The following is a 14,823-nucleotide window of genomic DNA, read 5'->3' as shown; positions in this document are numbered from 1 at the left end:
CGAGGCCCATGATAGTTTAACTCCCCAGATGCAAAAAAGTAGCTAGACTTCCAATCGTGAATGGAAGAGCTACCCGGAGTAAATAGCTTATAGCTGGGCAAGGAGTTGAAGTAGTACAGTTCATTCTCTACAAAGTGCGTCCTTAATTGGAAGCAGCTTTGAAAGAGAGGCACCGTGGGTTGATGACCTTGTTGGAGCAGAAGAATAGCAAAGCACACCAATGACAGGTAAGAGTTGGGAACAAGTTGTGAGGGGCTATGCGATAAAAGCATAATGTTGACCTTATAGGTTACACCTGGTTTTGATAATGAAAAATACCTGTTGTATTTAATGGTTGATGAGTTTGTGTGCATGACCAATCAGAAGTATCATATGGTGCAAGCACATGGGCTTAAAGAAGACAAAGACCCTAAAGATCAATTTGTGTTGTAATTCATTATTTATCATTTTGGGTCTGTAATAGTAAGATAGGAAAATGGTCTATAATAATTAATGCCTTACCTGTATGGTAGGAAGGATAAACTCAAGACCATAGATGGACCTTAGGGAACACCCTTTAGTCGACCGACACCAGATTTTTTTGGTTTTCTCAAAATGAAAAAGACCTAGAATGACCCTAGGACACTTACACATGCACAAATATATATGGTTATATGAATAGGGTGATTGCATAATTAGATAGGACTCAAATGCACTGAATATGCATGTTCGGTTGACCGTACTTGAAAGTACAAAAACCTCTTGGTCGACCAAAATGGGACCAAGTCAACACTTTGACCACTGCCCGGTCGACCGAGCTCGGCTCAGTATATTCCACCCGATCGATCGAACTCCCTAAGAGTCAACAAATTGACCTTATGGTCGACTGTGCCCAAATTGCATGCCAACGCCCTAGTCGACTAAGTTCCCACATGTGGAACTCAATGGTCTAGTCGACCGAACTACTTAGTTCAAATCCTCCCGGTCGATCGAACCACGCTAAATAGAAAAATCACCCCTGAAATCTCCATGTCCGGTTGACCGAACTTGTAGTACATTTTATGCTCGGTCAACTGAACTTAAAGCAACTCGATCAACCGAACTTCCTTCGGTCGACTGGTGCTCTCGGGTTGCCCCAATATTTCTACCGTGGTTAATATTTTTAAACGGGGTTAATTGTATTAAAATATTTTTAAACAATCCTAATAATTCCATATATGTCTTGAACGGTTATATTTTTGGGGAAGTCTATATATACCCCCTCATTTAGAATAATTAGTAGAATTTTAGAAAAACAATTAGCAAATATCCTATGATTCTTAAAAACTCTATTTCTCACATACAAGCTTCATTTCTTCATTCTTACTCATCCTCATTGCAAACCTTGCAAAGTAAGAGTGCTATTCTGAGTTTCTAGTTAAGCTTACACTCTCGTTAGTTCTAATTGATTGATATATATATTTTTATTCGAGAGTAAGCTTGAGTTTTTCTAAGAGACTTCATTAATAAGTCTTCCGTAGGAAAACTTCGTAGAGCTTGTGAGTTTTGCATCATCATTGCAATAATCAAGAGTTCGTATTGCTTTTTGTTTGTGAAATAAATTTTTATGAACCTCTTTCAGATATCCCGCGTGCTTATTTTTGAGAAAAATACTTTTGGGATATTTTGCTTGTGAAGATCTTTGTTAGTGTACCTCTTGATTGATAATATCATCTTAACACAAAGATCAAATAATTTTTACAAACCGATCTCAAATATCTCGTGTGATTTACTTTGAGAAATATTTTGTTGAGATATTTGTGCATATGCAAAAAGATCTTTGTTGAAATATCCTTTGATTGACTTTATCTTGTTAAATACAAAGATCAAATCATTTTATAAATTAAATTTGAATATCTCTTGTGGTTTATATTGAGAAAAATTATTTGTTGAGATATTTGAAATGTGCTTGTGATTTATATTTGTGCATTGTGATTGAAATCATTATTTAACACAAAGACCATATCATTTACACTCTCACGCACTGATTGCAATATTTGCATAAATATTTGAGAGTAGACACTTAGACTACACTGACCTTACCAAATCCTATCTTTTGGTAGTGTATTGATTATATTGTGCATATTGGGTACATATTTGCTTTACATGAAAGCATAATCACTGTACCATTTGATTGAGAAATTATTGTTGTATTTCTAGGTGTGGCCTGAGGGGGCGGTAATCTAGCCCGAGAAGGATTGTGTAGGTTGAGGTCAGCCCTGTGTTAATTGACCTGGTTGTAAAGGTTGAGGTCAACCCTATGCTAATTGACCTAGTTGTTTAGGTACTGCTCCACCTGTTAAGTGAGCTTATAGTGGTAATTCTTATACTTGTTAGCCAAGGTGGGGACGTAGGCAATTTGGCAGAACCTCGATAACATATTGCGTGTACTGTTTACTTTTTCGCACTTTATTTTTATTGCACGTGTATGTTTATGTTTTAATCACATAGATTGACCCTAGGTTGTGTAATACTGCTATTAAATCAATTGACCTAGGCAATAATTTTTAAATACCCAATTCACCCCCCCTCTTGGGATTGCACCAAAGCTAACACGTAACACACTAGAGATGAAAGGGTAAAAAGGTAGCCTAAGTCCTAGGTCGAGATAGTTGGTATATAAATAGATTTCATTGGGACCTAAGTCGAGAGCAGACTTGGAGCTGGTAGGTAACCTAATGTTAATGTTTAAAGGGATAACAAAGAAGCGACGAACATTTTGCATGTCCGGGGGGAGAAAGATCACATTGAGCACTCCTCATAGTGATTGGAGTCTTGGCCTAAGGCATTGAAGACTCCATGAGAAAATCAAAGTGTGAGACAAACAAGGCAAACAACTTATTGTTATATATAAATTGGATCAATCAGGAAAACCTTCCACAAGAACACGGAAGCTATTATGCAAAAATGGATCAACCAGGCAAACTTTTACAAGAAAATTGAAGAACATGAAGAACAAAACAAAAACAAACCCACAATGGCAAACACAAACAGAATAAAGCAACCAAGACCAAGGCGGAAGGAAAACGTACCTAGCAGACAGAAGGGGACCCTTTGGGTGAGATGAGGAGCAAAATAGTGAGCCCACATCCTTTATAGAGAAAGTTTACATGGATCCCCAAAAAGTTAGCATCTTGATAAGGCTGGAGCTCATCAATCCGGGTGTGCATCTCGAGGGAAAGAAATCTAATCCCCATACATACGCTGACGTGACGCCAATTCCAAAAAGTCTTGATTCTCCCAAGGTATGGCACGATTAACAAGAGATTATTAAATCTTGCAAGGGCGGCGAACGTCAAGGAAGGACTCCAACATCACATTATAGCGGCCAAACTGACAGGCAATATTGGCGAGGCCAGGAGGGAGCCCAATAAATGAGCACAACTTATTAGGCAAGCAAGGCCCAACTAACGAGCACAGCTCATGAGGCCACACAACAGCCTAGTAATGAGTACAGCTCATTAGGAAAACAAAGCCCAACTGACGAGCACAACTCATGAGGCCACACAACAACCCAGTAATGAGTACAACTCATTAGGCAAACAAGGCCCAATTGACGATTACAACTTGTGAGGCCACGCAACAGCCCAATAATGAGCACAACTCATTAGGCAAATAAGGCCCTATTGACGAGCACAACTCATAAGGCCACACAACAGCCCAGTGAACACAACTCATTAGACAAAACAAGGTCCAATTGACGAGCATAGCTCGTGAGGCCACACAATAGCCCAGTGAGCACAACTCATTAGGAAAAACAAGGCCCAACTGACGAGCACAACTCGTGAGGCCACACAATAGCCCGATAAAAGAGCACAACTCGTTAGGCAAATAGGGCCCAACTGACAAACAACACTTGTGAGGCCAGAAGAATGCAAAGACAAATAAGCACCACTTAGATAAGCAGGGACGGCCCATCTGACGAGCACAACTCGTGATACCACAAAGTACATCAACAAAATGCCACGAAGAGCAGCTCGACAAACACAGATCGACAAGAAATGTCACTAAGGGTAGCTCAGCCAGAACAGCTCGACAAAAAAAATGCTATGGGGAGCAGTTCGGCACAAATAGCTCGGTAAAAAATGTCATGATGAGCAGCTTGGCATGGATAGCTCGACAAGATATGCCGCAAAGAGTAGATCGGCAGAAATGGCTCGGTACGAAATGCCACGAAGAGTAGCTCGGCAGAAACAACTCGACAAGAAATGTCATGAAGGGCAGCTTAGCAGAAACAAATCTGTAGGGAATGCCACAAAGAGCAACTCGGTAGAAACAACTCAGCAAGAAATTCCATGACGAGCAGCTTGGGACAAACAGCTCGGCAAGACATGCCGTGAAGAGCAGTTCGGCAGAAACAACTCAGCAAGAAAGGCTACGAAGAGCAGCTCGACAGAAACAGCTCGATAAGAAATGCTACGGGGAGCAGCTTGACACAAATAGCTCAGCAATAAATGCCATGACGAGCAGCTCGACACAACAGCTCGACAAGACATGCAGCGAAGAATAGCTCGGCAGAAACGACTCGGCAAGAAATGGCACGAAGAGTAGCTCGATCGAAACAGCTCAGTAACAAATGCCATGAAGGGCAACTCATAAAAAAATGCCATGAAGAGCAACTCAACAAGAAATGCCATTAAGGGTAGCTCGGCCAAAAGTAGCTCAGCAAGAAACTCTTAAGAACATAGCTCGACAGAGAATAGATCGGCACAAGCTGCTGTGAAGAACAACTTGGCAAGAACGTCTTAGCCGAACCTCCTAGACATCGTCTCAGCAAGCATTGACATGGACCAACCAAACCCCTACATCATTAGCACGAAAAAAGTAGCTCGGCATGTGAACCAGTTCTACAAAGCTGAATGAGAGCCTAACTAGATCGGACTATCCGAACCCATGGGGCATCAGCTCGACAGAAGGGAGCTTGGCACATGAATTGGCTCGGTAGAGCTGAAAGGGAGTCCAATCAGCTCGAACCAACCGAGCCCCCAAAAAGAGAGAGACCCCATTTTGAAATTTCAAGAACAAGTTCTGAAATTTGAAACTAAGGGGGGACAATTAATATGCCCAAAATATATCCGTTAGAAAAAAGGAAGTCAACACCTAAACATCACTTCCCAAGTCAAACCTTCTGGCAAGAGCAATCAACTCCAACTCAATAAAGAGGGGACAGATCCATGCTGCTGCCTTAAACGCTCGGAGTGATACATGCTAGCGCTTTATGACCTGGGAGTGATCCACGTCCCCCGCGTCATAATGACGAATCACCTCAAGGGTCAACCCTTTCCACTATAAAGAGGGGGACGCAAACAAGCGAAGGTATCACATTCTTAACTCACCTTTACTGTTGCATTCAACCTCTCTGAAGCATTCCCCTTACCTAGGCATCAGAGTGATCTCCCGAAGTATATCTTGGGTCCTCTAAGGTTGTTTTGCTTTCACCCTTTTCAGGTCAACGAAAGTCGGAGAGCAGTTTTGCAGGTTATCACCATTTTTATCCTGCAACAGGTCATAACCAGATTGTTGAGTTCAATCTTGACTTTCATATAACTCGTTAATAATTTTAATATCTTTTTATGGTTCATGAGGAGGATTATAACTAGAAGGAAATAATTGATGATGTGGATATCAAAACAAATAAACCATATTTTGTTTCATATCTTCTCAAACTAATATTTACCAAACAAGAATTTAAAAAAATTTAGATCAATTGAACACAATGCATTCATCCTCAAATTAATGCATTTCTTGTAAAATCTCATGAACAAACTTCACAATAGCATAATATTTTGAGAGAGGAACAAAAAGCAAAAAACAAAAAATAAACAAAATAATGAAGAAGAAGAAACCACTCTCGCTTCTGTCAATTTTCGTCATGCTTCAAGGATTCAACCAAGTAAAAGATGTTTGCTTAAGATGAAAAAAAAAAAAAAAGTAATTAGAGAGAATCATAAAAGGGGTGACGATTTTTTGCGAATGAACTTTATAGTGATAAAATACGTATAATTGTTAGAGGGTGAGGAAAAATTCTAAGAACTATAAAGGGATTGAGGACAATTAAAAAAACATGACACCCCTTTATTTATAATTATAAAAATGAGGGGTTTTGGGCATAAATGAAGGAGATTTGTAATGTTAAATTTACATAAAGTATAAATATAAATAAATTTTGATTTTATATTAACATAGGAGATATATGCAATATTTAAAGATAAAATTTGAATGCAAAATTGTGAAAAATTAATTAAATTATTAAGTGAGCAATTTACAGTAAAGGAGGAGTTTAAAAATCAACTAATCCAAAATTATAATTTTACATTAATAGAAATAATTCAAAATTATGAGAATTAAATTGTTAAATGAGTTGTTAGTAGGAGCTCGAAAGTTTTTTTTAAAAAAAGAACTAACCAATCACAAAATAGTATATAATTAAAAAATTAAATAATTATAAGAAAATTATATTCTTGTTATGGAGGCAAATAATAGATTCATTTGGATGGTGAATTCAGCCAACAACTCTGGAAAATTCTCATTTGATATTTGAGTGTATTCCTATGTTTGGCTTACATCTTATGTATGAGATTCTTTTTCAGGGGAACACCATACATTTCCACAAAGGGTTTCAATAGAGGCTTTTTTATTCCCATTTTAAAATCATTAAAAACTATAAAGTGATAACAAATCGTAGTTATATTTTAAAATTTAAAAATATCCCAAGCACTGTGATCTAACAAGATTTACTAGTACGGTATAGAGAAAAGAGTTTAACATTTCTCTTGAACCCTTTCCTAATATGAACAAGAAAAGAAATGTGTTGGATGAAGAACTCATGGGGTAAACTCCTTTACAAATTCACTTGTTTCATAGTAATGAGACCCTATTCCTCATGTAGAGACCCAACCTATATACAATGTTCAACCATCTAATGAATAAAAATGTTACAATTCTCTAGACAGTTGTCCAAAATCAAGTCATGACTTTGAAAATATATTCTTACGTGCTTAGAAAGTTAAGTCACACATGTCATACAAGGAGTCTTCAAGGACAAAACGGTCAAGTTGCAAAGTCTACTATGCATGCCTCGATAAGATATGATTCCACTATTGAAGGCTAGTTAGTTAGCCTCGAATACAAACTTGGCATGACTACCAAATATTTATACCCTATGCAATGATCAACTTCCAAACCGCCTTTTCCCTTTTTATTTTATTTTATATTTTATTTTATTATTTGCATAAGTTGGATCTGACCACATGGGCAAGACAAGCTCAACAAATCTCTATTTCACGAATATGTGGTTCCATCATCGAGCTTGTATCCTCCACCTTAGTAAAATTTCCTCTTGTTAGAAATATTATGGCCCTTTCCCCAAATGTGAAATTTTTGGTTATTGGCTCCACCACCTTTCACTTCTTTGGAAAGAAACTTCTTTTTCCATGCACTTGAACCACCCACATTTTTCTTTTATGTGATACACTGATTAACTTGTACTACATGATTCCTTCTTGGGATCACTTCATCACCACAAGTGCATCCTAGCTTTGATATTTTTATACATTCACCTTGAGCGGTGAACATATACCCCTTTGATCTTAATTTTTAGAGTGAAATCAAGTTTTTTTACTTTTTTATTTTAAAGTCTGATGCGTGTATAACATTTTCAAGAGTTCTCATAACACTATCAAACTTTTTTATCCGGATACAATAAACTCCTGCCACCTTAGATTTGATTTGTTTCTCATTGTCACATAGTTGTCCTCACTAATATCATAAAAATGAAACCATGATATATATTAGCATATATGATGAGTTGCATTGCTATCAAGAATTCATTTTTCTTGAGTATGAGAACCTTATTAGCAATTACAAATGGTAATGGACTCTTTCACTTGACTTGTTTGATCCCTGTGTCTCTTGTCTTGATTTTTTCTATTTCGAAATTCGCTCTTAACATTCCATTTCTCCTTGATGATGTTCCTTGTTTACTCGATCGTAGTCTAAAAGTAAGAACTTCATTTCCACTAAACACAAAGCTCTCAATGGTTGCACTTCTTTGAAGTTCATTGGCTAATAGTGTAGTTTTCACATCAACTAGATTTGTGTTGGTATTTTGTGTAGTAACTAAAGTTTATAATAAGACCATTATAACTATCCAAGAACATAAAAAAAAACTCTCACCACCTTTTTTTTTTATCTTTCGACATCACATCAATGCTTTTCAATTCGCTTAGTGATTCGAGACTTTACTATCTTCAATCATCTTCAAAGAATAAATATTCCTTTTTAGGAGAATTTGATTGAATAGAGGTTTAATTGGATAAAAGTTTTCCAATTTTTTTCACAAATTCACAACCATCTTCTCACATTTGATATTGAATAAGATATCATTCGATGGACATGAATAAATTGCAGAAGCCACTCTTATGTCTATTTCTTCACAATCATCTTTGAACATCTTTTTCAGTCTTTCTCATTCCTGAGTGTTAAAACTTGATATACATTGTTGGCCCACAACCTAACAGCTTAAATTTTTAAGTAAGTGATAATCTAACATGGTATAAGAGTTGGTTACCAGGAGAGCCTAGGTTCTAGTCTCGTCGCCTGAATTTATTCCATGATATTAAAAAAATTATTATATGTTTATCTCTCCACGTGCTGTCGGGTTGCACGTGCAGGAGAGTGTTAAAACTTGATATACATTGTTGGTCCATAACTTAAATTGCACTAACATGTCAGACCTTCAACTTCTATATATAGTTTAAAGTTTTTTTTTTTTTTGTCATTAAATTTCCTCACCTTGAACTGATTGCTTATAGCTCTTTCTAATTGTTTTTTTCCCTTCAAGTAATTTTGTCAAACTCCATACAGATGAAAACCATAGCTCGGAGACTACTTTGTTGGACTACAAGGACCACCCACAACATTAATTGGTAAAGAGGTAAACAAAAAAAATAAAGACAACAAAAGGTAGGTCTGACAAAATGGGTTAGACCCAATGGGTCATCCGTGAGTTTATAAAAATCAACCCGTTTATAAACAGGTCGTAACTCGCCTTTATAAACGGATCAATCCGGTTAGGTAAGGTCACTCGGGTGACTTGGCTCCTATTCCCATATATAAATTAAACACATTAACCCACAAACCGTCTAAGTGTCTAACCCTACCTTACTGCCATTTTTTTTAACAACCCTGCCTTACTACCATAAAACCCTAAATTTTCTGTTGGCCGTGGCTGCCGCCTACTGGCTTTCTCTACCCTCGTTGCTTTCGCTCCATCACGTGGGAGACAGACGACCGTCTTCATTATTCATTGTCCGGTTGCAAACTTGCAAAGTTGCAGTGTCCTACCCTCCCCCAAAAAATCCCAACCCCGACTCCATGGCTCCGCCTCTTTGTCGTAGATAGTCTCCTGTGGCAGATCCCCTCACCTCTAATGCCCTCAACTCTTGCTCTTTGCTCTCGCAGTCGCAAACTCGCAAGTCAGTTTGAACTTTGACGTTGCAGCTCTCCACTCATCTTTGGTCTGATATGCCTGAACAGATCTGGTCATTCTTGCGGTTCACCATCGTCTTCGTCCCCATCCCTGTCCCCATCTCCATCTCCATCTCTAGCTAATCTAGCTGACTCATGATCATTCAGTCTCAGACTTTTAGTGGTTTACTGATTTTGTAATTTTGTTTGAATCTGATAACTGAGGAAGTCGAGAGAGAGAGAGAGAGAGAGAGAGAGAGAGAGAGAGAGAGAGAGAGAGAGAGAGAGAGAGAGAGCTGTGATAAGTGAGGAAGCTTGATTCCCCTTCAACCGAGAGAGAGATGTGCTGTAATTTGGGATTTTAAATTTTTAAATAAATGAGAGAGATATGTGAATATAGGGGTGAGCAATTCGACCAAATTCAGTTAATTAACTGAATTAATCGAAATTTTTGATTAATGATAACGGTTAATCGAACCAACCGAATAGAGAGGCCTCACCAAACCGAACCCGACCAAATTTGGATAATTCGGTTAACCAAATTAATTTAAAATTAATTAATAAAAACAAAATATAATTGTAGATTTTTTAACCAATTCTAGCTTAATTAAGCACCTCATTTATTAATTTTATTAATAAAAAAGATATTTTACTATTGAACTATAAGAGTAGAATTTACACTGTCACGTTATCTATTTTACTATTGAACTATAAGAGTAGAATTTACATTGTCACGTTATCCATAAGCTTAATTAAGCAGCTTCTAACGTATACTAATTTATATTTAAATTTTAATTAATTATTAAATTGATTATTTCGATTAATCGAATTAACATTTCTCTTAACCGAACTAATTAATTGATTAATCGAATTTTGTAAAACCATAATTGAATTGATTGATCCTATTTTCTTAACTGACTTGAACTGACCAATTTTGGTCGATTAATTCGGGTTTCCCTGAATTAGGCTCACCCCTAACCAGATGTGCTGTAATTTGAGGTTTTAAAATAAATAATTTTTTTCAAATGGGTAACTTACGACCCGCCCGTTTAATAAATGGGTGGGTTAGGGTTTATATGATTGGCATTCGTTTAACCTCGACTCATTAACGACCCGACTCGACCCGTTTATAGCCCGCTCGAAGCTGACCCATAAACCCATTTTGTCGCCCCTAACAAAAAGTAGACAACCTTACAAGAAATTTATATAGGTTGACATTAGGCCTCCATCACAAGAGGTCACTATCAAGATGTAAAAGAAAATAACAAGTGATTTTAACACTCCTCTCTCTACACTTGTCGAAAACTAACAACCGTTCCTAATATAAGAAAAGAAAAGCGTAGGAGGAAAAACACGAAGTTAACCCCTTTTTACAAATTCACTCTCTTGGATGTACTCTCTTCCCACATGACAATACTCTTTATAGAAAGACTTAACATATATGTGCACACGCAAACACACATAACGTTCTATATTACAATTGTCTAGATAATTATCTCCAAAACAAGGGGTGATTTGAAAAATACTCTTGGATGCTTAGGAAGTTAGTCATACAAATCATATGAGGAGTCTGTACGGAAAAAAAAAAAAAGAGAAAAAGCACAAAGCTTAAAAACCAACCATACATGATTTGAAAAACTAAACGTGCCTCCACGACTAATTAATCAGTCTTTAATATAAGTTCAACATTACAAAAAAAAAAAATATTTATGTAAGATCAACTTCCCAAACTTCGTCTTTCTTTTTATTTATTTTATCATTTTTATATAGGGAGGACCAACCCAACCGAATTTTACACTAAAATACTATTTACAAGTATTTTTTATTCAATTCGGTGAAGTATCAGTTGTGTTAATGAATAATATTTTGGCAATAAAAATCATTCCCAGGACAAAAGCCAAACGAGAGAGAGAGAGAGAGAGAGAGATACCAGGTCAAAATGATGCGGAGGGAAGATAGAAGGATCCCATTTACTGATTTGTTTGCGCAGAAAACTCCCATTGGTCCTAAATCCATGCAGGCACAGTATCTTCATCTTCTTGCTTCTTCCGCCTTCCATTCTGTTCTCTATCTCACACACGCAGAGAGAGAGAGAGAGAGAGAGAGAGAGAGAGAGAGAGAGAGAGAGAGAGAGAGAGAGAGAGAGAGAGATCGATCTGGAGAGAGGGAAAGGTTTTAGTGTGATTGTTGGGGTCTTCGCCCTTTTGTGGGACTTCTCTCCCCCCCCCCCCCCCCCCCCCCCCCCCGCCCCCCAGCTAACCCAGAAAGAACTCAAAGCACCCAACCATATCCTCGCGGTTGGTGTTGCACGTGCTTATCTAATTTCATTACATTGACTCTGTCAAAGTATCATGATGAGTCAATCAATCGATGAATCCATTCTGTTTTTTTGTTTAGAACAATTTTTTAAAATTAAATTGAACAAAATTGAGAACCATCATGCCGGTTTATATTAATATAGAGGAGCTAGTTTCCTCTCTAATTTATCCTAACAGAAAAAAATAAAATAAAAAATGCTCATATTCAAAAATGCATGACCTATTTTCTCTCTCGATTCGAGCTCCACTCTTCATAAATTAAAATTTGCAATTAAATATAAAATATTTAATATTTTAAATCTATTTATAATGCCCTATATAGAATCGAAAGCTAATTCAAATGCATACTAATGATTCGATGAGAATTTATAATTGCCAACATCATTCTTATCGTGTCAGAATTTTTTTGTTGATTTTACTTTCCCTGACATTTATGTCCCATTTAAAATTTGAAGATTAGGATTGTCCATAGAGCTTTCTAAAGTGTCTAATGAAATAACATTCTTCTTTAAACTTGGTGCGTGCCTTACATCACATATGATTCTTATAACATCATCATACATTTTTATTTTGACATTCCCAATACCAAATAATTTGCATAAAATATCATTACCCATCAAAACACAACTAATATAAACTAACCTGTAGGTATCAAACCATTTTCTATTTGCTGTTATGTGATAAGAGCATCTGATATCTAGGATCCAAGAATTATTCATAAGGTATTCCAAACCTGATGAAACACATAGCATATCACCATCACTGCTTTTCGAGTCTCCTTCCACTACATTTGTGTATTTTGTCGGACCTTACTAATTTTCAGCATTCCCATTCTTCCACTCCGGACATTTCGGTCTTATGTGCCTAATTTTACTGCACCTAAAACACTTCACGTCCTTCCTCTTCTCGGACTGCAACTGAGATCCACTCCAAGACTTCCGTCTTCCACGTTCTTGGTTGCTTTTCACCACAAGCCCTTCACCATGTGAAACTTCATTGCTGGCCATTTTTCTTTGATGAAAACCAAGCAATGCGCTTGTCACCTCTTCGACATTTAGGGTCTCTTTACCCCATGTAAGGGTCATAACCAAGGTCTCATATATGTGACACGTTGGTAGGGAATTTAATAGCATCATCGCCTTGTCTCCTCCTTGAACTTTACATCAGCATGCACCAAATCACTCACAATCTGATTGAATGTGTTGATACGCCGGTTCAAATCTGAACCCTCCACCATCTTAAGCCAATACAACCTTTGCTTAAGAAAGAGTTTGTTCGATAAAGATTTAGACATATACCATCTTCCTAGTTTGCATCAAACTACTATTGGAGAATCCTCATCCATGACGTGAAACAACACGGCATCAGCCAAACACAAACGGATGGTTGATACTGCCTTTGCCCCCAACTCATTCCAAGTTGCTTCATCCACGCCTCCTAGTTGAATTCTGTATAAGGCCTTCACCATGCCTTGCTACACCAAAATATCCTTCACTCTTTTTTGCCACAAACTAAATTTCCTGATTCCATCAAATTTGACAAGATTAAATTTTGCAAACGAAGTTGCAGAGGCCATTACAACATTGGTTCGATACCAATTTGTTGTGTAAAACCCCTAAATATGCACATTGGAATATATATTTGTGTAAAAGGATCAAACACACAATGCAACACTTTAATGGTGAATAAAAAACAATCCACAACCACAGTAAGTAAATGAAAGCAATAATAATAACAATGACTCTAGGAATTATGTGGTTTGACAATAGATCCATGAGAGCAAATGATAAGGATTCACTATCTTCTTGTGTAAATTACAAGAGTAATACAACAACCCTCTCAAATCTCTCAACAACTATCAACTAACACTTTAAATATATCAGATATGACATATATATAAAGTTCTCGGAGGTTTTCCCTACAAACCCCAACCTTATTAACGTTCCCCATTCAAAGTTTAAAATATGCGCTGGGTGTCCCGAGCCAAACCGCTGACGGTTTCAGGAAAAAAATGTAATTATCTGAAATTCTGCTACCAAACCGTTGAGCCCAACCATCAACGTTTACCCTGATGCACTGCTGATTTCCTTCATACTTTCCCTTAGAATGTGAGCCACAATTCACAAAAATTGCATCATGTCAAAAGAAAAAAAAAAAAAAAAAAGAACTTATGCATTTTGATTAATTTGACTGGCTAAAATTATCTTTTTCCTATGTTTAGACAGGTGAATTTTAACATTAAATTCATAATTGTGTGGATATAAAATATAATATAAAATTATACTAAGTTAAATCTAAATTTAAATTAGTCCAAATTCAATACCTAAAATTCATACTACCAAACACAACTTAAGTCTTAACAATTTACTATATGATAGCTAATCTTCCATTCCATATACTTTCTCATCCTCTTCTAAGATTTGACTCAATCCCTCCAATATTAAGTCTTGATATTTGATCATTGAGATGTCCATTAAGAGACCATGTACAAAAGGAGGCCAAGGACTTTGAGTGATCAAATGACCGGTAATAAACCACATCAATGGTGCATGATTGCAAAATATTCTTACATGTTAAAGAGATATATGTGCGCAAGATGACCCTCTTCACCTCCTACCAAGGAGAGAATCTTTTTTTTTCTTTGGGTAGACCACTAAGGAGACATTGCAACCAAACTTAAAAAAATTCTTCTTATTTATAGTTCATGAATCATTTTTATTCATTGTTAAGGTCAAAATTAACATGATTTATTAGCTCTCTCTTGGAAAGGGGCATTAAGAAACAAAGTCACCAAACTAAAAAACTTATGATCCTTAAGCTTATAGGGAAGTCAAAGGAAGAGCTTAATAGAGTTGCAACATTAAGGTTTCAAAGTGTGCTCACTTAGCTCACACCCCTTCCTTTTGCTTTTATACGGATGCCCATTAATTGCTTAGGTGTGGATTGGGGGGGAGGGGCGGAGAGGGGTTAGGGATTTAGTTGTGTCCGTTTATGATAAGATGTTACTAGGTAATCAAGG

General features: G+C 36.9%; 1 protein-coding gene across 1 annotated transcript in view; it reads right to left on the bottom strand.

Moving 5' to 3' along the window:
• LOC131144073 (family of serine hydrolases 3-like) overlaps positions 1 to 11,718 on the bottom strand; it is a 34,863-nt gene extending 23,145 nt beyond the window's left edge. Inside the window, exon 1 of the mRNA XM_058092445.1 lies at positions 11,417 to 11,718. Coding sequence (XP_057948428.1) covers positions 11,417 to 11,545 — 129 coding nt within the window. The 5' untranslated portion in view covers positions 11,546 to 11,718. The remainder of the gene's footprint in view (positions 1 to 11,416) is intronic.
• Positions 11,719 to 14,823: the final 3,105 nt, after the last annotated feature.

The sequence above is a fragment of the Malania oleifera genome, chromosome 12, assembly GCF_029873635.1.
Source record: "Malania oleifera isolate guangnan ecotype guangnan chromosome 12, ASM2987363v1, whole genome shotgun sequence".
Lineage (NCBI taxonomy): Eukaryota > Viridiplantae > Streptophyta > Magnoliopsida > Santalales > Ximeniaceae > Malania > Malania oleifera.
Note: the sequence above shows the minus strand (reverse complement) of the source record. Positions and strands in the feature narration are given on the sequence as shown.